At 42.8% G+C, this 24284-nt stretch overlaps 1 protein-coding gene across 5 annotated transcripts in view; it reads right to left on the reverse strand.

The window, feature by feature from the left end:
* USP25 (ubiquitin specific peptidase 25) overlaps positions 1–24284 on the reverse strand; it is a 465144-nt gene that overhangs the window by 79625 nt on the left and 361235 nt on the right. For all 5 annotated transcript variants that reach the window (XM_069204108.1, XM_069204107.1, XM_069204111.1 and 2 more), the window contains 2 exons: positions 3866–3945; positions 118–241 (listed from right to left, as the gene is read on the reverse strand). In XM_069204108.1, coding sequence (XP_069060209.1) covers positions 118–241; positions 3866–3945 — 204 coding nt within the window. The remainder of the gene's footprint in view (positions 1–117; positions 242–3865; positions 3946–24284) is intronic.

Consider the following 24284-nt stretch of genomic DNA (forward strand, 5'->3'; position numbering starts at 1 on the left):
ACATTACTGGTTGAGCTTCACTTATTAAAATGTATTACTTGAAATACTGTATAATGTAAATTTCACTTGCAATCTGTTCGGAAATCATACACTCAATTGTCATTGTGCTGTACTTACAAGGAAGCATTCTCTTCTGTAATGTGATATGAGCTCCTGATGGTGTCCTCTGTACAGCCCTTTCGACAAGAGTTCTTTGTTATACTGATAAGCATAGATAAGGTACAACAAGGCATCCACATACCTAAATTAAAAAGAAAAAACACTGAAAAAACTAAGAACATGTGCCCATAAAGCAGAATCTTTTTTCAATGTTTGCTGCAATATAGTCTGAAATGGGATTCAAAAAGAACCAAAAGCAACACTGAAATAAAGAAAACCAAGTTCCCCTAGGTTAAATAAACAATGTTTTAAAGTAGCTTGAGGAATACATGAAAATATTTTACGTTCTTTCACTACGTATCCTATTTTTAGATTAATTCGGAAACCCTGATAATCCATGTGCTGTAATCTATTCATGGTCAGCCTCAAACATATGTTAACCTTCTTTTAAACACACTTTTCTGTGGATACAATTACCTTCATCTGTGATGTAGATAAAGAAATGTACATTAGCAGAGTGTAGGTCAAACCCCATATTTGTAACATTAAGAAGGATCTGAAACACTCAGGGATCAAACATGTTATTTCACAAATACTTTATAGAGATAACCCCAAAGCCCTCTCCAGGCGAAGCTTAACAGCTATTAGAAAAACTTAAGAGCAGATAGTCATATCTGCCCATAGCATCTGAAGTGATTCAGAATTTTGACATCAGGTCTGCTGGACATGCTTGGGAGAATCAGAAATGTGGTATGAAAAAATGTATAGAATTTCACATTCTTCAAGTTTAGCTTCTTGTATGAAGAAAAAGAGCTTCAGGAATTAGACATCTTATACAAAATGGCATTAAATCACAGCATGATAGGAATATGAGCTTCCAAACATGCAGTCTAATGTTATGAAGTTATTTATTAGTAGATATTTATACAGGACTTTGGGAGTGGGTTTCTTTTTAGATGGTGTTTTATTGTCTAGGACTTGAGCACAATATTCACAGGATTTTCTAAGTATTGTTTAATTCAAGTGGATATTAAACTCCTCATCTCGAATCTATGGAGACACATCTTTCACATGGTGCTTAAGCACTGTCTTTATAATAACAGCTACCTTGTGGAATGGATGATCTTAATCTCAAAGTGACCACAAATTGGGACCTCTGTTCGGAGTCACACTGGTCGGGGGGTAGGGGTGAGAGTCCAGGAGAGAAATTAGTAGCCAAACTGCTCTCAAAGGATGAACGGTCTTAACCGACCAACAATGGGGCAAAAGGGACAACCCAGTTTGCAAGCAGCCCACATCTTCCAGCAAAACATCCCATAATCTTTCACAGGATAGAAAGAAAATATGCATGCCTCATAGTATTCAGAATTGGCCTGTAAAGACCCTGCAAGAAAGAATCAGTAATGTCTTTCTATGGACTCCTTTAACCTTAGCCAGTCAATGATCAAAGGAGGACATTATGCCCTATAGTGCACAAGTGACTTATTTTCGGTGATGCACTTTTTGGTGAACAACTATCTTCAAACTCCTCACCTTTAGCATAATCCCCAGGTACTAGACTGAACGTGGAAGCTGGTGGCGTTTTGCGGCTTCATATAGATCTCATTCTGCCTCAGCAGTGGAGCAGCGCTTCACAGAGGTGCCACCTCTAACTTCAGGCCTTTTCAGCTGCTAAAAGACCACTCCACAGAAAGGGGAGGTGGGAAGCCCGGAGGAATCTGCTGTTAGATTTAGTGTACACCAGAATGAATGTTACCAAAGGTAAGAAACCTTTTCTTCTGACGGATACATCTAATAGTAGAATCCTCACTTTTTAGAACACATACCAAAGCTGAACCTTTCATGATGGAGGTTCTGTGGGGTGGCATCGCCTAAGAGTCCTGCAGGACTGAACGAGCAAAATGTCCTTCCCATCAGACCAGGCTGTCAAGCGATTAGGTCTTTCGGAATGAGAGCACTGATGCCCATGTCATGCCCTGGCTGATATCAAGAACAGGCAATCAGCCTGCAAAGGAATTGGTAGTAGCCCTGACCCTAGTGGAATGGACTCTCAGCCATTCCAGAGAATGTTTCTTCGTCAGTGTGTAAGCAGAACTTAATGCAGAGGATTATCCACCGTGAAAACAACTTTCTGCACTGTCTCACCTTTTTTTGCCCCAGAGAACCCCAGAAAAAGCTCATTGCCCATGCGATGGTCTTTGGTGCGATCAATGAAAAATCTTAAAGTTCTTTTCGGGTCAGCTGATGAAGTGTCTACTCCTCTTTTGAGGAGTGAGGCAGGACAAAGAACGTTGGGAAGGTGATGGATGGCCAAACATGGAAAGGCATCACAACATTGGGCAAAAAGACTGCCTTGGTTATCAACAACAGTTTGTCAAGAAAAAAGTGGCATAGGGTGGCTGCAGCGGGACAGCCTGCAGGTCACACATACGACGAAATGAAGTGATTACAACAAGGAAATGGTATTGAGGAGCGTATCAGGGAGCTTTTGTCACATGACTGAGTTGTGAGTGGAACCGAAGCACCACAAATGTGTGGGTCCATGACCCACATCTGCTTTCTACAGTTGCAACACTGATTAAATTCTGTTGTCTCAAGTGCGGGGAGGGAGTGTATGGTAAGAACATTTAGACATTTTCCCCGACACACTGCCTAAGTGGAATTAAGGCTTGGTAGAACTGACAAAGTTGAGAGTGGAAAGAAAGTAACCAATGACAGCATGTAGTAATTGCATCTAAATCCGGCTCCACATTTTCACTTCTAGGACACCCTGAGGCCATTGCAGAGACTAATGAGGCCACCTACAGACTTGTGATAGTGACTTGTTAAAAATCCAGATAAAGTCTGGAACGTAGGAGTGTTCTAAATGTCAGGAATATGTGGTTAGAAGTGATCATCACAATCACCCTAATAAGTTCCATGCACTGCGAGTATCTATGCTTTAAACCCCCCTTAATTCCAATCATTGTCTTACATCACCACTACACTTTCCATTAAAAAAATCAGTTGGTGTAGTCCACTACTCTAGAAAGTTGCAATGTACATCCAGACATCACAAGTCATATTAAGGTGTACAAGTTTCGAAATTAGCAGAAAAGCCTCACTTCTGTTTGTTTAGGTGTTGAGAGTTTGCTACTTGTGCAACAGCTTTTTTTTCTGTTTAATGGCCACACAACTAAAATGGATCGAGTAATATTTGGGACTAAGAATGTTCAGCAGAAGCATGACTTAAGTTTGCTACAAGTGAAGTGCGAGTACTGATGGGTGTCAAAATGGCTCACCATTCGGGACTGCTGCAGGTTTTGCAGTTTAGGGAGAGCCTTCATTGTCATAATCATCAAATTTGGAGATCCCAGAATAAGCTCACAATCAGAGAACAATGTACAGAAGGCTTGGGAAGGCATTTCATTGAGCGTGACAAAGGGCAAAGGAAGTAGGGTTCCTGATCACCTCAATTTCTGTACGGGCAGACGTTTTGTGGACGACCACGATTTAATTTAAATTAAAAAAAAAAAAAAACTTTTACAATACTATCCTAGAACCATATTATAAATGCCAAAAGTGAAACTAAAGGAACTATGTTGCAAAAAGGAGAAAACCTAGTAGAATAAATAGTACTCCGGCCATTTGCTGCCAGGCAGACTTAAAATTAGGCAAATTAGCTGAATATTATTTAGATTAGAAACAAAAAAAATAATAACTACAATTGAACATCACAGTAGAAATGACAGCATGTTTACGAGTAATGAATTTCAACAATTCTTACCGTCTGTTTTGAAATAAATCTAATCCAATCATAATATAAATTGTGGTTTCCCTGAAACTCCGATAGTCAAGTTGCCATTTCTGTATTAAAAGAAAAAAGATATATCATGCACTGATCATTGGCTCAAACCATGGTCATAAACAAACAAAGAAATCTGTGATCTTTCACATTGAAAAGAATTCACATGGTGTACATGCAACAGCACTTTGTTGATATTAAGGAGGTTAGGAATCATACACCCAAATGTGGTTACCTTTCTGTAATAACAGTTTCGCAGTAGGACAATTTCTTGAGACCTACATGTTCTGGATACTTCATGCTGATAGGAGGGTTAGAAGGTGGGGTAGTAGGCAGGGCAGCCAGTGCAACTGACCTTTGAGGTCTGTTAACCTCAACATGTATAAACGATTAAAAATTAAATCGCGAGAAGATTAGATTTGTATGCAACTGATCAAGTTAAATTCTTACACCACTGGACAACTTCAGCAACCCTAACTCCAATAATAATTAGTTAAATCATGCCTGCATAACTGGAAGAACTGCTCTCTAGAAAACTCTACTCCTTGCCTGGCCATGCTAACCCACACATATTTAGCCTCTTTCTATGACGCTTGTGTATTGAGCTCTGTATCTTGCTTTGAACTCCCCACCACACTCTGTACCTGTTGGTTCCTGCTTTGTCCCACACCTGTATTTCCCTGCTGTTGTTTGCTACGTGTGCCTGTGTATCTTTTGTTATCACTACCGTTGCCTGTACCATGTCATATGCCCTTGGGGTCACTGCTTCTGCTGAATAAAACAAAAAATACAGACTTCTATCTATTACAGGGAGAATAAAATCCCAAAACACTGCTATGTGAATTCGTCAAATGCGTTAAAAGGGATAGGGTAGATGGTCCTGAAGAATTAGAAAAGAAGAGCAATGGACCGAATTTAAAGAAAGGCTCAATAAATAATTTTAGATTGTTTTAACATTTATGTTTTAATTTTGTTATAACGATCATAATATGGCTGTCCACTTTGGGGGTGAATTGCTTATATTACACAGAATATATATAAGTAAACACATCACAGACAAGAGTACTAAGAAAGAAAAAGGAAAAAGCGCCAAAGATAGCGGCGGGAGCAGTCGCATTAAAGCATGCTACATCATGGCGCCATGATAATCCTGCCTGCTACTGTAGCCTTGATCCCCGATCTCTCTGCAGATATCAGATAGCGGGCATATGGGTCCCCACTCACCATCAGCATGTGAATCCCTGGGAGAGCAGGAGCTGGGCCGCACCGATCGCGCTGATGGCTGCGTGCACTGTGGTGCACCACGCCTTTCCCTGCAAGCCTGACTGTATACCCCGATGAAAATGACGAGCAGTGCCTACTGGCCGCATGAAAGGGACTGCATGACCAGGACAAGAACCCACAACATATTGGCACCAGGAGGGGGCCCTGGCACAGACAGTGAGTCAGGCCCTTCCCCACAATGGCTACTATGGGGTTGGGAAGCCTGCATCGCATCCACCACACCCTGCTGCAGACACTGGCGCATAGGGCTCGTCAGTACATGATCCTCGTAGGACCTAACGACTGCACTGAGGGTGGCGCTTCAAGAATGCACTGTAATAGCGGTCTCTGAGGCTCCTCCATTACTGTGACCCGGTGCCACACCAACTGGCCATTATAGACATCGATAGGCTTGCAGCAGGATTCTGTTGAGTGTTGGCACCATAGGGCGACCACAAGAGGATGTGGTGAGTTGGCCCCTTCCCCTTTGTGGTGGCAACCATCAGGTCTAACAGGCCACAAAAAACTTCATGGGAGCAGCCGGCCAGCCTTGGGGGTTACTGCAACAGAGGCCCTATTTGGAGGTGGTGTGGGGTGCCCCACCCCACCCACTTCCCCCTTCCCTGATGCCTCTACCCATAGAACCAGACCATAAGCATCAGACAACAGGAATACACATTATGGGTGAGAGGCCTACTGACCACCAGGGTCCACTGAAGCAGCTGGAGTAACTGAGTCCATCCATGCGGTCTCTGCCATACAGTACAGAGATACACCCACTGGCACAGTAAGGGACCGCCCAACCTCTGAGAACAGATGTATATCTCCAACCCTCACATCAGTGGTACCCACCCTGCCTGAGGGTCCCTCAACAACGATCTAAGTGGCATATGAAGACCTATCAGCGGTGGCAGGAGGGGCTACACTTCATCAGTGAACAAGGGATGTGGGCTCTGAGCAAAAGGGTGACCATCCCAAGGAAGGGGGCTCCACCCTGATTACAGGGTAGGAGAACATTCCTGCTATCTGCGCACCTGTGAAGCACTGCAAACTCCATCATTAGTGTCCCCCCATCTCCTGACTGGGCTGGAGGATGTTATTATGGTGAAGCAGAAGGGATCCAAGCCGAGGGACACCCATTAGCATTCCTCCCTGTCCAACGAGGAGAGGGAGCGGGGGCACCTCTCAACAATGAACATGTCCTGCAAGACACCAATGCTAAGTTCCAGCGGTCCTCCTTGCTGCGTGGCACACTGAAAACGATTCTGGAGCAGAAACGGACAGTGATCATTGACATGGGCCACATGCACAAAGAGCACAATAAATTGAAAGCAACAGTGACCACTCATGAGGTGACCATAACAGAGATGCAGCCCACTGTATTGAAGGCACAGAATCAAATTACAGCTCTGCAATAAGAAATAGAACTACTAAAATGTAAAGTGGATGACACAGAAGGGTGCTCACAAAATTCCAGTGGCGGGCCGGTTTAGAAGATATAGGTTCCGAGAATGGACCTATACCTAGAACAGTGGTTAACACAAACAGTTCTTGAAAGCAAAACTTTCCCTTTCTTCTCAGTGGAACTGGCATATCGAGTACCAGCACGACCACCTTCGCCTCGTGCACCCCCTCACCCTGTGGTAGCGTGACTATCGGGACAGACAATACCTTACAGATCGCACACTCCAAGGGTCCAAGGCAAGTGGAAAATTAGGCAGTCAAGATATTTCCAGACTATACAGCCGACTGCAGAAATGGAGAGCAGCATACTATATTGCGAAACACAAACAGACAGATGGGACTCAAATATGCAAAATTTCCCCAAACTCAAATCGTGGACAGTGACAGAACACTGTTCCTCCAGTCGGTGCAGGAGGTCTGGGGCTGGCTAGTTTCCAAGGGGGAACATCACGCATTGCAAAGCATCCAGGGACGGATAAGTGCTGTATGATTACACGGAACAAGCACTGTTCGTCTCACAAGACCCACTCCCACCCATTCTGAGAACAAGCAGCACAAGAGAGGGCTCATATGGTGGCTGCATTGCTATGAGCGGAATCCCACAGGTCCGGCTCTGGACACCATCAAAGCACATATGTTGTGTGGCTCCCTCCAGGATGAGATCACAGAGACATGGTGGGTGAGGGGGGCTCTGATCTCCGACAATTGTGGTGATATATATATATATATATATATGTAATTCTTCAACAGATGGACTGATGGCCATCAGACGGCTGCACCGATCCCATCGGATATATCCCAAAAATTCAATACGCTCGTATTCAGTTCAAAGATTTATTTGCTTCCACGGGTAACACAGAGTCCTGAAATGCAGTGTCTGTCAACGCGTTTCGGCAAAACGCCTTCTACTGGACCGTTTGGCTGCAGAACCAACATCATTTATATGCAAATTCAAAGTCCTTCATTTCTTTCCATGACACCCTAGTGTGATATAAAACAGCGGCCATTTTAAAACATGCAACAATCATTGTTTAAATATAACAGTTGATAAAGGAATCACCTAAATTCATAAGACTATTGTTTTAAGAGTTTAGAATTAAAAGGTAACAAATAAGGTATACATATCACTTATAAGGCCAAAACACATATTATTAATGTACCATTCATTCAATCTGATGGCAGTTATCAATTGATTATATGTTGACAGAAAATATATATATAAATAATTTGATTAATTCATCATTGAAACCACGTTTTTCAATAGTTCCGATCAGCCTATACTCAATCATCATGTCAGATGTTGTGTAAAGTATGCTTGAAAATGTATTTCTAAAACGTTATATTCTTCTCTGCAGGTATATCGTTATTGGATGTAGTTTTTTCAATTAGTGAACATCACCATTCAAATAACAATTTGATAAATATTATAAATATTACAAAAGTTTAAAAACTAGTAAATATAAATGAATGAATGAATTATCATTACATATGAATCATTATTGGCGACTGGTACAATGGTTAGTTTAGATCAATCAACTATATAAAATAGTGTAAAAGTATTCAAATTATTGCAAAGTTGTTAAATAGTTAATAGATTAATCATACAAAACCCCCCCAAGGCACAGAATCATGTGTAATTTCTCAATTTAACATTTATCATATATACCAACAATCAATTACATTACGTACATACTTGGAACCTCTCTTATGTCATCAATAGATCTCATATTGATAGTGATAGATTACAATAGTTTTTAATGGAGAGTAATATTTGGTTTCATATTGGAATTATTCAAATAGAGACGGACCTACAACATCGTATTTTATATTTGAAACTTTTTTTTATATTCTCTCTATGGCCAATTAGTATCGAATATCAGAGTTTTATTACTTTATATAGTGATGATTAAGTATGTCTCTAATATTTATACAATCCAAATTAATTCTTCTCTATCCTTATCTATGTAGTAGGTGGCTCTATAGACGCATGTTAGTAAGTTATAAGTAAGCACGGCCTAAACCTAAAGTGCATAGTGCTAAAAATCTATAATAATGATACGTGCAAAAAGAGCATATAAAGTGCAGCTAAATGTTACAAAACCCTAAAATTAAAAAAATGTTTTTAGTAAATATCTTTGTCTCCTATCTTTTTCCTTATATAAATATCTATATATATTAATTCCATTTTCTGCATTTGCTAAATTACAAGGAGATATAATCAAAAAATCGAAAATCATCATCAATAGCACAGTATAGCCTGCATAGTCATTCATAAGACCCGATTATCTACAAAGTTCATAAGACTACAATATGGGGTCAAAAGGTTCTAAATTTCTAAATTATAACCCCTTTAGAAATTCTTTTGTAGTCATTCTATATTGATTGCAATCTACTCACCTATCTTCATAAATATAATACTGATAAAATGTTACCAAGTTGGCAATAGTGTTTACTGAAATGAAAAGCATTAAAGATCTCTATCTGGATTCAAAAATAAGTGTAATAGATGTTTATGTTATTATCTGAGGTGGAAATATAGCTCTGCGTCAAGATTATGCCCCCAAGGGGATTCAGAACCTAATAGTAAGATAATTTTCGATTCCATTTGTCTAAGTTCTAATGTTCTGTTTCCAGCTCTGGGATTGTTTTTGATATGTTTAATACCATAGAAAGATAATGTACTACAGTCTCCTTTATGTACATCCCAGAAATGTTTAGCCAAAGGATAAGTTCTATCTTGATTCTTTATGGCTCTTAAGTGTTGTAAGAATCTGATTTTTAACTTATGAATAGTACTTCCAATATATTTTTTGTGGCAACCACACTCAATGGCATAGATCACAAATTCAGTGTCACATGTGATTCGATCTTTGATCTCGCACGGACGACCATCAAATGTTTGGTACTTATTGTATATACTTACAAGCTTTACAATGGCCACATTTCCAAAACCCCAGACTTTTTTGGCTCAACCACGATATATTGGCTTTTGACGAAAAAGAACTTCTGGTCAGATAATCTCTCAGTGAGCGTGCTTTGCGAAAGGTTATGGACGGATGTATATCTATATGGTCATTGATGGTAGGATCATTCTGTAAAACATGCCAATTTTTTTGGAGTATAGTTCTTAATGAATCATGTTGTTGATTATATTGAAAATATTCTAGGTGATGATTGTTTGGCGTCACTGCTAGTCACTGTGTTATTAAAAAGTAACTCATCTCTACTTTTGTTTTTGACTCTATGTAATGCATCCATCAAAATATTAGGAGGATAACCTCTACTTAAAAATCTATCCACCATTGCCCTGGCTTCCAAGTCATATTTATTCTCATCAGAGCATATTCTGCGAGCCCGCAGTAACTGGCTATAGGGTATGCTCCATTTCAATGCCAGGGGATGCCCACTATTGGCATGTTGTATGGAGTTGCAGGATGTGGGCTTGCGATATATAGTTGTCTCTAACTGATTGTTTTCTACTTTTAGTTGAACATCTAAAAATGAGATAGTGTCTCTGCTGTAAGTGGCTTCTAAAAGGATGTTAAATTGGTTGTTATTTAGTACATTTATATATTCCAATAGCAATTGTTCTGTGCCATCCCAAATGATAAACGAATCATCGATATATCGCACCCACAATATCACTTTATACATATAGATATCATTACTTTCTGACCATGCCACCTCCTTCTCCCACCCGCCCATATATAAATTAGCATATGTGGGAGTGAATGATGCCCCCATAGCTGTCCCTTGTTTTTGTAGAAAACTTTCATTATCAAAAATGAACAGATTGTGTGTTAGGCAGAATTGTAGCATGGATAGGAGCATATTAGTGTGCTCAAGAAATTCGATGGATCGTGTTTGTAGAAAGTACCTACAGGCCTGTAACCCATACTGATGTTTGATGTATGTGTATAAGGATGCTACATCCATGTGCAAAGCATGTGAATATGCAGCGTCTCATGCCACGAACAGATGTACACTGGGTAAGTGACATTTTCCGTTCGATGGCATGTGTAGCTGCAGATACACATGCTTTGCATAGACTAGTAAGCAGTTATCTCCCCAAAAGCGGTGACTCAGCCTGTAGGAGTTGAAGTTGTTTGAAATAAAGTTTGTAGTACTGCTTGCCCTACTGTGGCTTGTTGTGTTGTTAACACATCCACGCAGTAATGTTTGGTGAATGTATGAGGCGTAGACCATGTGGCTGCCTTACATATTTCAGTCACTGGAATGTTTCCTAGGAAGGCCATAGTAGCACCTTTCTTCCTAGTTGAATGTGCCTTTGGTGTTATAGGCAGTTCTCTTTTTGCTTTGAGATAAGAGGTTTGAATACATTTAACTATCCATCTGGCAATGCCTTGTTTGGATATTGGATTCCCTGTATGAGGTTTTTGAAAAGCAATGAAAAGTTGTTTTGTTTTTCTTATTTGTTTTGCTCTATCAATGTAGTACATTAAAGCTCTTTTGATGTCTAATGTATGTAGTGCTCTTTCAGCTACAGAATCTGGTTCTGGAAAAAACACTGGTAGTTCTACTGTTTGATTTAAGTGAAACGGTGATATGACTTTTGGTAAGAACTTTGGGTTAGTTCGTAAAACTACTTTATGCTTGTGTATCTGAATAAAGGGTTCTTGTATGGTAAATGCCTGTATTTCCCTTACTCGTCTTAGAGATGTGATGGCAATGAGAAACGCTACTTTCCATGTTAAATATTGTATTTCACATGAGTGCATGGGTTCAAAAGGTGGGCCCATGAGTCGTGTTAAGACAATGTTAAGGTTTCACAAAGGAACTGGTGGCGTTCTTGGTGGAATAATTCTCTTTAGGCCCTCCATAAATGCTTTTATGACTGGGATCCTAAATAATGAAGTTGAGTGCGTAATTTGCAGATGAGCTGAAATTGCGGTAAGATGTATTTTAATGGATGAAAAAGCTAGCTTTGACTTTTGTAAATGCAGTAAGTAGCTTACGATGTCTTTAGTAGATGCGTGTAATGGTTGAATTTGATTATTATGGCAATAATAAACAAATCTTTTCCACTTATTTGCATAGCAATGTCTTGTGGTTGGTTTTCTTGCTTGTTTTATGACCTCCATATATTCCTGTGTAAGGTCTAGATGTCCGAATTCTAAGACTTCAGGAGCCAAATTGCTAGATTCAGTGATGCTGGATTTGGATGCCTGATCTGTTGTTTGTGTTGAGTTAACAGATCTGGTCTGTTTGGAAGCTTGATATGAGGCACTACTGAGAGGTCTAGTAGTGTTGTGTACCAAGGTTGTCTTACCCAGGTTGGTGCTATTAGTATGAGTTTGAGTTTGTTTTGACTCAATTTGTTTACTAGATACGGAAGGAGTGGGAGAGGGGGAAAAGCGTATGCAAATATCCCTGACCAGCTCATCCATAACGCATTGCCCTGAGATTGATCTAGTGGGTACCTGGATGCAAAGTTTTGGCATTTTGCGTTTTCTTTTGTTGCAAATAGGTCTATTAGTGGTGTTCCCCATCTTTGGAAGTAAGTGTTTAGTATTTGGGGGTGAATCTCCCTTTCGTGGATTTGTTGGTGATCCCGAGAGAGATTGTCTGCTAACTGATTCTGAATCCCTGGAATAAACTGTGCTATTAGACGAATGTGGTTGTGAATCGCCCAATGCCATATTCTCTGTGCCAGTAGACACAACTGTGTCGAATGTGTTCCTCCCTGTTTGTTCAGATAATACATCGTTGTCATGTTGTCTGTTTTGACAAGAATGTGTTTGTGGCTTATTATGGGTTGAAATGCCTTCAACGCTAGAAATACTGCCAGTAGTTCTAAGTGATTTATGTGAAACTGTCTCTGCTGAGTGTCCCATTGTCCTTGGATGCAGTGTTGATTGAGGTGTGCTCCCCACCCTATCATGGAGGCATCTGTCGTTATTACGTATTGAGGCACTGGGTCTTGGAAAGGCCGCCCTTGGTTTAAATTTATATTGTTCCACCATTGAAGCGAGGTGTATGTTTGGCGGTTTATCAATACTAGATCTAGAAGTTGACCCTGTGCCTGTGACCATTGTGATGCTAGGCACTGTTGTAAGGGCCACATGTGCAACCTTGCGTTTGGGACAATGGCTATGCATGAGGACATCATGCCTAGTAGTTTCATCACCATCTTGACTTGTATCTTCTGTTCTGGATACATGGCCGGTATTACATTGTGAAATGCCTGTACCCTCTGTGGACTTGGAGTGGCAATCCCTTTTGTTGTGTTGATTGTTGCTCCTAAGTATTGCTGTGTTTGACATGGCTGAAGGTGTGACTTTGTGTAGTTGAGTGAGAAACCTAGTTTGTGGAGGGTTTCTATGACATACTTTGTGTGTTGTGAACACCATTCTTGTGTGTTGGTTTTGATTAACCAATCGTCTAGGTACGGGAACACATGTATTTGCTGCCTCCTGATATGTGCGGCCACTACTGCCAGGCATTTTGTAAAAACTCTTGGCGCAGTTGTTATCCCGAATGGCAACACTTTGAATTGGTAATCTACCCCTTGGAATACAAACCTTAAGTACTTTCTGTGTGAAGGATGTATCGGTATATGGAAGTATGCATCCTTTAGGTCTAGTGTTGTCATGTAGTCTTGTTGTTTGAGCAATGGGATTACGTCCTGTAATGTTACCATGTGAAAGTGATCCGATTTGATGTAGGTATTTAATGTTCTGAGATCTAATATAGGTCTTAGAGTTTTGTCCTTTTTGGGTATGGGAAAGTACAGCGAGTAAACTCCTGTTCCTCTCTGATGAATTGGTACCAGTTCTATTGCATCTTTTCGTAACAACGCTTGGATTTCTATTTCTAGAAGATCCATGTGTTGTTTTGACATAATGTGTGTTTTCGATGGGACATTTGGAGAGAATTTGAGAAATTCTATGCAATAACCATGCTGGATAATTGCTAGGACCCAAGTGTGTGTTATTTCCTCCAAATGTTTGTAGAACTTGGTTAGTCTCCCCCCCCACAGGTGTTATGTGTTGGGGATTTGTGACGTCGAAGTCACTGCTTGTTTTGCGGAGTTTTGGGACTTTGGAATTTCCCTCTACTCTTTTGGAATTGGCCCCCTCTATATTGTCCCCGAAAACTTCCCCGCTGATATTGGCTCTGATAAGTGGGCCTTGTTTGTGAGGTTGAGGGTTCTGTGCTTTGTCCTCGAAACCCCCCTCGAAACTGTGTTTTACGAAATGTGCCTCTGCTCTGTGGGGAGTAGAGTGCGCCCATGGCTTTGGCCGTATCAGTGTCCTTTTTAAGTTTTTCGATAGCAGTGTCCACCTCTGGCCCAAACAACTGCTGTCCGTTAAATGGCATATTCAGCACGGCTTGTTGTATTTCCGGCTTGAATCCTGATGTACGCAGCCATGCATGACCCCTTATGGTCACTGCTGTATTTACTGTCCTAGCAGCTGTATCTGCTGCATCCATTGCCGAGCGTATCTGATTGTTCGAGATACTCTGTCCTTCCTCCACCACCTGTTGTGCCCTTTTTTGGAACTCTTTGGATAAGTGTTCAATGAAATGTTGCATTTCGTCCCAATGAGCCCTATCATATCTCACCAGCAATGCCTGAGAATTGGCAATGCGCCATTGGTTGGACGCTTGTGCTGCAACCCTTTTCCCCGCAGCGTCGAACTTGCGACTCTCCTTGTCTGGAGGTGGTGCGTCTCCCGAGGTGTGAGAGTTCGCTCTCTTGCGAGCTGCCCCTACTACCACAGAGTCTGGTGTTAATTGCTGCATGATGTATACAGGGTCTGTTGGCGGTGGCTTGTATTTCTTCTCCACCCTTGGAGTTATGGCCCTGCCCTTCACTGGCTCCTGAAACACCTGTTTGGAGTGTTTTACCATTCCAGGTAGCATAGGGAGACTTTGGTATTGGCTATGTGTGGAGGATAGTGTTTAAATAAAAAGTCATCCTCAATAGGCTCTGCATGCAGGGTGACATTATGAAACGCCGCTGCTCTTGACACCACCTGTGTGTAGGCTGTACTGTCCTCAGGTGGCGACGGTCTCGCTGGATAACAGTCTGGGCTGTTATCTGATACTGGCGCATCATAAAGATCCCATGCGTCGGGATCATCCTGACTCATTCCAGTATTAGTTGGGGACTGCATCAGTGGTGGAGTGGCTACCGGTGATGTGTGCGTTGAGCGTGGTGGAGATGGTGGCGGTGTTACTTGTCTTGCCACCTTTGCCTGTGGCTGCTTGTCTTTGTCTTGAAAGGCAAGTCTTCTTTTCATCCTAATTGGGGGAAGAGTACTTATCCTCCCTGTGTCCTTTTGGATGTGGAGCCTTCTCTGAGTGTAGTCTGGCTCCATTGACTCTAGTTCTTGTCCGAACCTATGTCCTTGCATTTGTGAAGACAGTCCCTGTTCCTCTGTGTAGGAACTTATTTTCGGTTCCGAGGCCGGATGTTTCGGAATGGAAACTTTTTCTGCAGTCTTTTTCGGCTCCGACAACACTTTTTTAATTTTCGGCGTTCCGGTCTCTCGGTGCCGACTCGTTTCGGTGCCGCCCTCTCGGTGCCAAACTTGTTCTGACCCGCTGTCTCGGGGTCGAGTCTGCTCTGTGCCGTTATCTCGACCGGAGTCGGATGTCTTCGACACATGCGTGCCCTTTTTCGGTGCCGATGATCGGTTACCTATTTTTCGGGTTAAGCCATGGCCTGCTGGCGGTGGCGTCCCCTGGGCTTTAGTGGTTTTTCCGTGAGTTTTGTGTGTCGACGTCTTACTCACGGTTTTCGGCGTCTGTTCAGGATCGACCTCGTCCGAGTCCGAATCCTCAATGGAGAAGGTTTCTTCTTCCTCCTCCAAGTGTTTTTGTCCTGTCGGCGCCGACACCATCTGTAGTCTTCTTGTCCTTCGGTCTCTGAATGTCTTCCTCGACCGAAACGCTCGACAGGCTTCACAAGTATCTTCTTTGTGTTGTGGAGACAAACACAAGCTACAGACCAGATGCTGATCTGTATAAGGATACTTGTTGTGACATTTGGGGCAGAAGCGGAATGGGGTCCGCTCCATTAGCCTTGAAGAGACACGTGGTCGGGCCGACCAGGCCCCGACGGGGGATCGAAAACCCCGAAGGGCCACCGGAGCTCTTCAAAATTCAGTGTCTAACTATCTTTCCGAACCGAAACGCGGAGCGATAAGGAACACGTCCGAACCCAATGGCGGAAAGAAAACAATCTAAGATGGAGTCGACGCCCATGCGCAATGGAGCCGAAAGGGGAGGAGTCCCTCGTTCTCGTGACTCGAAAAGACTTCTTCGAAGAAAAACAACTTGCAACACTCCGAGCCCAACACTAGATGGCGGGATGGTCAAAGCATGTGTATCTGCAGCTACAGATGCCATCGAACATATATATATATTTGGTTTTTTATTTTTACTTTTTTGGGGGAGGGTGGGAGTGAGTTTACATTGGTGGCCTTGCTACTCCAGACTCTTTCTAAGACGGCGAGGTGGGCTGGGTTCTGCACTGGTGTGGGAGCTAGGGACACTATGAATCTCATTAGTACACATGACTATTGCCATGCCCCACCTTACACCATCCACAGGACTTTCACGTTGTTATATACACTTCGCAAAGTTTGTGGCCAGACGCTACACTGTTGCACGATGGTCTGGGAAAGGCCATTTGACGTCTTATCTTACTCTGTTCATGCATGTGTGTGATTAGCTATGCGGATACAATCTCCCTGGAGTCTATACTTGTGGCCACCTCAGGGACTGAGGTTCACTCACCCATGACACCACAAGAACAGACTTCTCACGTGGAACTTGAGGGGCATGGGTTTGCATGACATGCGAAACTGGGTATACGCTTACTTACGCAGACACTGGATACATTTTGCATACCGCCAGGACACACCTAACACTGGCTCTAGCTAGGCTAAGTAGGCACTGAAGGGGCTGAGTGTATGGCACGACATACTCAGGCGGTGTAGGTGTGGGTGGCCCGGAGGTCCCCTTCACACTGTCCCACACTAACAGACCCAGAGGGGTGCTTCACAGTAGTAAGGGTAGTGTTGGATGGGCTGCCCATAACACTTTTGGCAGTGTACGCTCCAACCTTTTTTTTCCTTTTAGAACTCTGGCACCCACTCTATTAGCCAACATAGCAAACCCTACCCTTTGGTGCAGGGATTATAATGGGGTCCTGGATTTGTTAATGGATAGGTCCTCACCCCCCAAGCCAAAGGCACAATCTCTCACAACAGCTAAACACATGGGCCCATGACATGGAGGTGGGAGAGCTCTTGAGACTATTACACCTAGTTGAGAGTATTCCCGTTATTCGGTGATGTATGTGCGACACACCAGATTATATATGATCTTGGTGCATGCTCAGAGTATTTGGACCACACCATATCGGACCACAATTCCTTGCAGGTCTTGTTGGCTTGGGGAAGGCCTAGACAGAAAATCCCCACCTGGTGCCTGCCTTAGACAATGCAGTATTTAGTTCTTAGACAGGTGACGATAAGGTTCTTGGCAAGATCTTGGTCAACCGCCTGACTGTGGTGGTTTCCACGTTGGTGCATTCTGACCAAAATGGCTTTATACCAGACTGTAGTACTTTCTTCAACCTGGGACAGCTGTTCCACTCTATGGACTGGTGGAGCACACAGAATTGGAGGGCTGGGCTCCATCCCTTGACATAGAAAAGGCATTTGACACCTTGGGATGGCCTTACTTCATGGCGGTCTTGAAGCCTATGGGGTTTGGATAACCTTTCCTTAGAAGATTAACACCCATTCCACACCAGTCGCCTGAGTGCATACTAGTGGGGGTGCTGTCCGACCCGTTCCCAGTGGTCAGAGGGTCTAAACAGAACTGCCCTCTGTCACCATTGCTATTCAGCAATAGAGCCATTGGTCTACATGCTGCGTGATTGTGCCCCACTGTGGGGTCTCGTGATACTAGGAGACCCCCAGATCATATCCCTGAATGCAGATGACACTAGTTTACCTGAAGGTTTTATAATGGTCCTAGATGACTCTGGGAGGATGTCTGGACTCCATATTTATTGGGATAGATCATGATCATTCCCTCTGATGCTACTGCAGGACGACCAAAGGGAGGCACTGCCACAGATAGGACTGGTATGGTAATTTAACAATCAAGTATTTAGGGTTGCAGATTTATTTTGAATCCCATGCCCTAATAGAGAGAAAAATGGGGAAAGCTGTGGCCTCCGTCCGCTCCACTGAGAGGAATTTTAACAAGCCTAATATGGGGCACCGGTCGGCGATGCATGGCCCTTAGCAAGCTATATGCCCCCTTGAGAGAGGGAGGATTAAGTGATCCCAACTACGAGCTTTATTATGCAGCAGCTCTAATTACAGTGGTTAATGAAATGACTAATGGGTGCACCACCACTAGAATATACAGGGGATCCTGAATGAGGATGGTCACTCTTACACAGACTCCTAGACACTGAATCTACCCCACCCCCGGTCCCTGAGACATCGGACAGTCTGTTACCGCAGATGGCCCTGTACATCTATGAGAGCGCAAGATCCATACCCTACACACCCAGTCTACCAATTTGAGCCATACAGGAGTGTGTGGGGCACAGTGACATATCGCACCAGGGACTGGGATGAGGCTGGGATCAAGTCCCAGGCAGATGTGTAAGAGGAGGGGTCCGTGCCTTTGACTCTCTAGCACTCGACCATGGGCTAGGCCTGGAAAAGTTGTTCTTATACTCAGCCATCAGGGATGTGATGCGAAAGACATGGGGGGGTCAGACTGTGTACAGGTGCTCCTAGGGGCACCGCTGGAGTTGGCACTGACAAGGGGGAACTCCACCAAGGCCATCACTTGTCTATACTCTACATCACAGCAACAACCCACTGAGGAGACCGCCAAATTGTGGGACTGGTGGAAACTGGCACTTGTGACCAACATCCTAGACAAAATGTGGATCCTGTACCTCCAATCCGTTAGGTGATAGGCAATGCCCGATTCTGCCTGATTCCGTTCAAATACATCCATCATGCATATCTCACCCCTCAGAAGATGTGGAAAATGTTCCCGGAAGCGAATATCAAATGTCCCAAGTGCAAAACAGAAGAGACAGACTTACCTCACAGGATGTGGTCATGTAGGGTGATAAGGACCTTCTGGTTGCAGGGCATGCAGACAGTGTCGGAACTGATAAGCTGTTTGTTTCCGCCAGACCCTATTCAGTGCATACATGATGTAGAGCATGTCACTAACAAAACAAAAGGTCTGTTACGGTTCCAAAATGTGGTGCTGATCTTGGCCAAGCCAGTATCACTATGGCATGGAAGTCTGCCACAACCTCTCCCATGGAACACAGGCAGGCCGAACTGCATAGATCGGTACTGGCTGAGTTGGTAGCACACAGAAAACTGCACTAGAGAGGGTGGAACAGATCTGCTGGAATGCTGGAGAGCACTGTAACCTGCGACACGTAGTTGAGGGGTATGGGGACCAAATCTAGCTAACGCCACAGCTAGCCACCTGGAGAGGGTGAGGGATCAGGAGGACATAGTCAATTAGTTTCTACTGTAATGCCCTTACCCAGGGGACACTCAATCATGAACTTGAGTAGTGAGTGGGGCCATGAGGGGAGCTAGATGCAGGGAGGGATAAGGATTGATTGCACATGCACATATGCAATGCGATATTTATCAGTTAGAGAGAGTCTTAGGAAATTACATTGGTTACCAGTGGCGCAGCGTATACAGTTTAAGTCGCTCTGTCTTACTTTTAAGGCAGTTCATGGAATAGGACCACGGTACCCGACTTCCAGACTCCTCCTGCAATTACCTAAAAGAAGCTTGAGGTCTTCCCAAGCTCACTTGATTCAGGTCCCTCGCACACATAAAGCCAAATGGGGAGACAAAGCTTTTACAGTAGCTGCAGCCAGAGGATGGAACTCTCCCCCACAAAATATTAGGCAAGAATCAGGTTATATGAAATTTAGGAAAATGGTGAAAACTTGGCTCTTTCCTCGTTAATTTTTTGGAACATCAAGATCAGGGTCTTTGATTTAGTTTGTTTCAGTTTCTTCTATTGGATGTTTTTCTATCTTCATTATTTCTGTTATTTTTCTTATCCTCTATTTTTTACTACGTGCTTTCTTCCCAGCGCTTCAATGCACTTTGAGTAGGAACGCGCTTTATAAATCTCGAATTACATTACATATACACACACTTTTTAAGGGGGAGGGACATTTGACAGTTGTATTTTCTTTTCTTGTTCTGTTCATTTTTTAAATATAAGTACAGTTACTGCAGTTGCCTTTACACCGTGATTCACCCATTGCTTGTCATTAGTAAATGACCAATGTTTTGCTGACAGGGCACTCTGGTTCCCTGTAATGGAAGAGTCTTGTTAGGGGAGTGGGTGAACCCTGTGCATTGTATTAGAAGATGATATGATCAGACACAAATGAACTGTAAATGACTTCTTTCCTCTGGCATAGTGGCATTAATTCCTGTATGCTTCAAATTGGATTTGCTGACTATGCAGAAAACGAACATATTAAAAAAAAAAAAGGGAAAGGGGACAATATTTGGCCCGCAGCACAGCCCAATTCTCAGGCAAGCAGCGGCAAGTCCCATAAGTGACAACAGTTTTTACCAGAAATGCAAAAAGCATTGCTCCATACAGCTGAAAATGCTAGAAATATTAGGACAAAACAGTGTATCCTAGGTGATGCTATAATCTGCAAAAGGTCAGTCAATGTGGCTCTCAGTCAGGCACAAACATTCACACCCGTGACCAGCGTGTGGACCTTGAAGTCGAGGAAGTAAAGTCATAGTTATTAATCATTTTATAATTGACCCAGAACCTGCATCATATGTGAGTTATGCCCCCCCAAAAAAATGGGAAGAACAACTGAGGTGTAAAAAAGGGTATCAACAGTGGTGAATTGAAAGGAAATGAGTGGGATGAGGGGTGGAGAGGCCCACATGGAAGGCTATCCCTGTGAAATACTGAGGCCAAATAAGCATTTTTTTTAATAAGCGTGAAGTGTCTTGAAGGGGCCCCATGTCCGACACAGCACGGACATTTGGTCTAGATATCTATAAATGGTGCACTCTTGTTCCGCCCAGGAAAGGAGTTATGAGGTCACAGCAGAAGACCTCCAGGGCCCAATAATGTGGATTTTAGCCTCTGACAATACTGTAGCTATCCACCTTCGCCTATCTGATGTGCTGTACTCTACCATTTGAAGAGTTGGTTAAAATAGCTAACTGAGCAGAGCTGCAAAAAAACAACTAGTCACTGATGCTGTGTCTCATGGCAGTACTGTGACAGACTGGGATATAACCAAAGCACATGCAAGTGGTCACACCGCAGTCTGAGCTGCATCCACAACTAACTCTGTATCTCAGAGCAGGTACATCTGAGACATGCTCCTCTCAGCTCCAAGGTATGTGAGCATTGGAGGGAGGACCATAGAGCCTATGCATATTTACTGACAGCTGTGTTTGCCAGTACTGGTTGTCTTGTTCCAATCTCTTAAAACAAAGACTCGCAATCCACACTTCATGTAGGTCCTATACAATTCCCTGTTTGTTGTCCCACAATACTATAAGTTAGAAGATCGGAGAGACCAGAGGTAGAAATGGAGCTGAGCCAATTCTGCACTGCAACAATGGACCAACTCCCGATATTTCTTTCCTTAGAAAGGTGGCAACTGTAACTCATTATAAAAACCGTGAAATGATTGCAAAGTGTCTCCACTGAACAGGTCCTCAACCAGACTGATACCACAGAAAGCACACATAGGCCAGCTAGGAGTCTTTCAACAGACAACAAATCATGCATTGTTGGCCAACAGTGCATTCTCAGGTTTACATCAGCAAACTCAGTCTCTTTTGAGCAGCTGCTCAGGAATCTACAGAGGGCTTGAAAGCTATGGTATGATGTATTATTGAAGATTAATTGCATCCCAGCATAAAACCTACCTGAGAGTCAAGTATAAGCTTAGTGAGAACCCATCTCAACTCTTTTGTTAGGACTGTATCATGGATTTTCATGTCAGCACCGAGGAGAGAGAGAAAGAGAGGGGCCTATACTTCTGCTGGACAATAAATCTTAGACTTAGGATCACTTTGTTGAGGTCATTGCACGGTCTGCCAATGCTCATGAGCTCTTGGAGCATTTTATAAAGGATAGAGGCAATATGATTTTTATTCATCCTGTAAAATTTACCCAAGAGGTTGCCGTCACCAGGCGCCTTATTGTAAGGCAATTATGAAATGACTTGCAACATTTCTTCTACTGTAATTTCTCCTTCAAAGAATACCCTCCCCTAATCACACAGCTCCGACAGACCCCCTCAATAGAAATTCTAGGTAAGACAAAATACTATCAGTCATGTCTCAATGGTTTAGGCACCATAAAACTGCAGCAAAGGACTCTTATTTCTACCAGGTCGGGTACAAACTTGTTGGAGTTCTCTACAATAGCAGTGATGGCCGTTTGGACTTTCTCCTGTCTGGGTAGTGCCACCAGGAGACACGCCTCTTTTTCCCTTTGTTCATAGTGGCACCAACATAGTCTAATTCTGCATGATCTTTTACTCTCAGCTTTGGCAATGAGTTGGTCGCCCCTCCGTTTCCATTTGGCCAGAGCTAAGGGGTGTCACATTTCCAGTCACCCAAGGATTTTGAGCCAGTGAAAACTGTCTTTATTTAGGGTAAGTTCTGTTTTAATATGAACCATGGAGAGGTTCTCTACTGAGAGAGTGTATCTAGTCACAGTCATTCATGTTTATCTCTTGAATGAGGTGCAATATAACCCAGTTCCAAATGTGACAGAATCAGCAAGTGATACAAAATGCAACCATCCAGGATATGAAAGTGAGAAATAAGTAGGTGTTTGTCAAATTACGCGAAATGCAAATCTGTTACTTTGTGTTATATTTTAGTGTGAAATGCTCTTCACATCAATTTTTGCTTTGAGGATGCAAAAGCACAGTGAACAACTGCTGTTCTGTTGTTCTAGAGAGTTTATTGTATTTCTTAAACACTCAATGGCACCATTCAAGGTAATTTTTTTTACAATGAATGGAGCATAAGTACCCAAAGTGGTGTAATTTCAGGAATTTTGCCTAACACAAAAGTCTGCAAGTTATGCCAACAGTTTTAAAATTTGCCTAGGTCTACAAAAAAGGGACAGAACAAAATGCAAAGTAAGAAATTAATATTCTGGAGCAGGAACCCTGAATACACAATATGAAGGTATAATGCCCATTTTGGGGTGGGCTACGCATCACAGGGGCAACATTGTGGCTCTCCATCTGATCAACTAGTCGGTACCAGCCTCTCTAGCTTCTATCCATTGGGTCCATATTGATCTAACATGGGAGCTAGGGTAATATCCCAAACACCTTAGAAGACCACCTGCATGGAACCTAAGTCAGCAAAGATTTAGCTGAGTGAAGTCAGAAAGTGCTATCGAACGGCACTAGGGGCATATATGGAGCTAACAATGAGGAAGAAACCAAGTATCGATCTTTGCTGAGGCATATTTCTCCAGCTGATCTATTAAAGTCTTTTTAATAGTGTGTTGCAGTGATTTTCTTATTCCCAAAGAGGAGTCAATGTTTTGGGTCTTGGCGGAAGACTACTTATTACTCTGCCAATGCAGTCCCTAAAGAGTTTCTCTGGCTCTCGGGAGGAAAGGTGCGTTTCTTCTATAAGGATATAGGCAGTTCTCTTTGGATCAATATTAAGGAGTGCAGGTGCCGCTGCACCATCTGTAGGTGTCCTAGATAAATCCACAGCTAGAGAGTCCAGTGAGTTCAGGGACCTTCCAGGACGTCCAGTTCTCGAAACTTCCTATCATGTCAATCAAGTGATAAGTGTAGTGGCTGATTCTAGTCAATAGTACACAAGTTTCAACTGACGAACAGTTGATCAGGAGCAGGATATTTTTTTTCTTCTTGACATTCACCTCTTGTGAAAAGTCAGCTGCAACATACATTTTGTGGAGCACCAAACAATTCTGTTTGCAGGCTAAATAGATCATTTGTACAGCATGGTTATGTCAGAAGAAGACAGGCTACAATGGGCCACAGTGTGCCAAGTTTCACAAAGTATTTAAAGTTGATTCTTTGTGACATTTGGAATTCCAACGGAAGGGTAAAAATACATACTTCCTAAGTTCGGAAACAAACCTAGCCCAAGAAAGTGCACATGTTGTCGATATCCCAGACAACACTCCAACAGTTTCTTTCAATCAGCTTTTGATGCAGCAGGCACACTTATTGATCCATAACCTGACCCCCAAAGAACTGCTCCAAGCGATACTCTATATTGGTGAGTTTTCTGGCTGAGAGTCAACAAATGTATATCAAACGCCAGAAACAGAACATAAGCAGCTGTTGTATGAGGTCCGTTTGTTCAAATTGTTTGAGCACAAAATGCATCCTCGCGCCAAAAATTGACACAAGGGCGCACGTTGAGCTAAAATACAGCATTAAATGACAGATTTGCATTTCACGTAATTATGCATAATTTTGCCCCAAAAAATTGCATAATTAAATAAAAGCAAATTAAATGAATTTCGCACATCCCTAACCCAGTGATGCAAAGCCTCTTTGGCACAAGACCCAGGGTCCCACTCTTCCCTATGCAAAAAAGATGATGGATGGAATGCT

The sequence above is a fragment of the Pleurodeles waltl genome, chromosome 8 (genome assembly GCF_031143425.1).
Source record: "Pleurodeles waltl isolate 20211129_DDA chromosome 8, aPleWal1.hap1.20221129, whole genome shotgun sequence".
Taxonomy (NCBI): Eukaryota; Metazoa; Chordata; class Amphibia; order Caudata; family Salamandridae; genus Pleurodeles; species Pleurodeles waltl.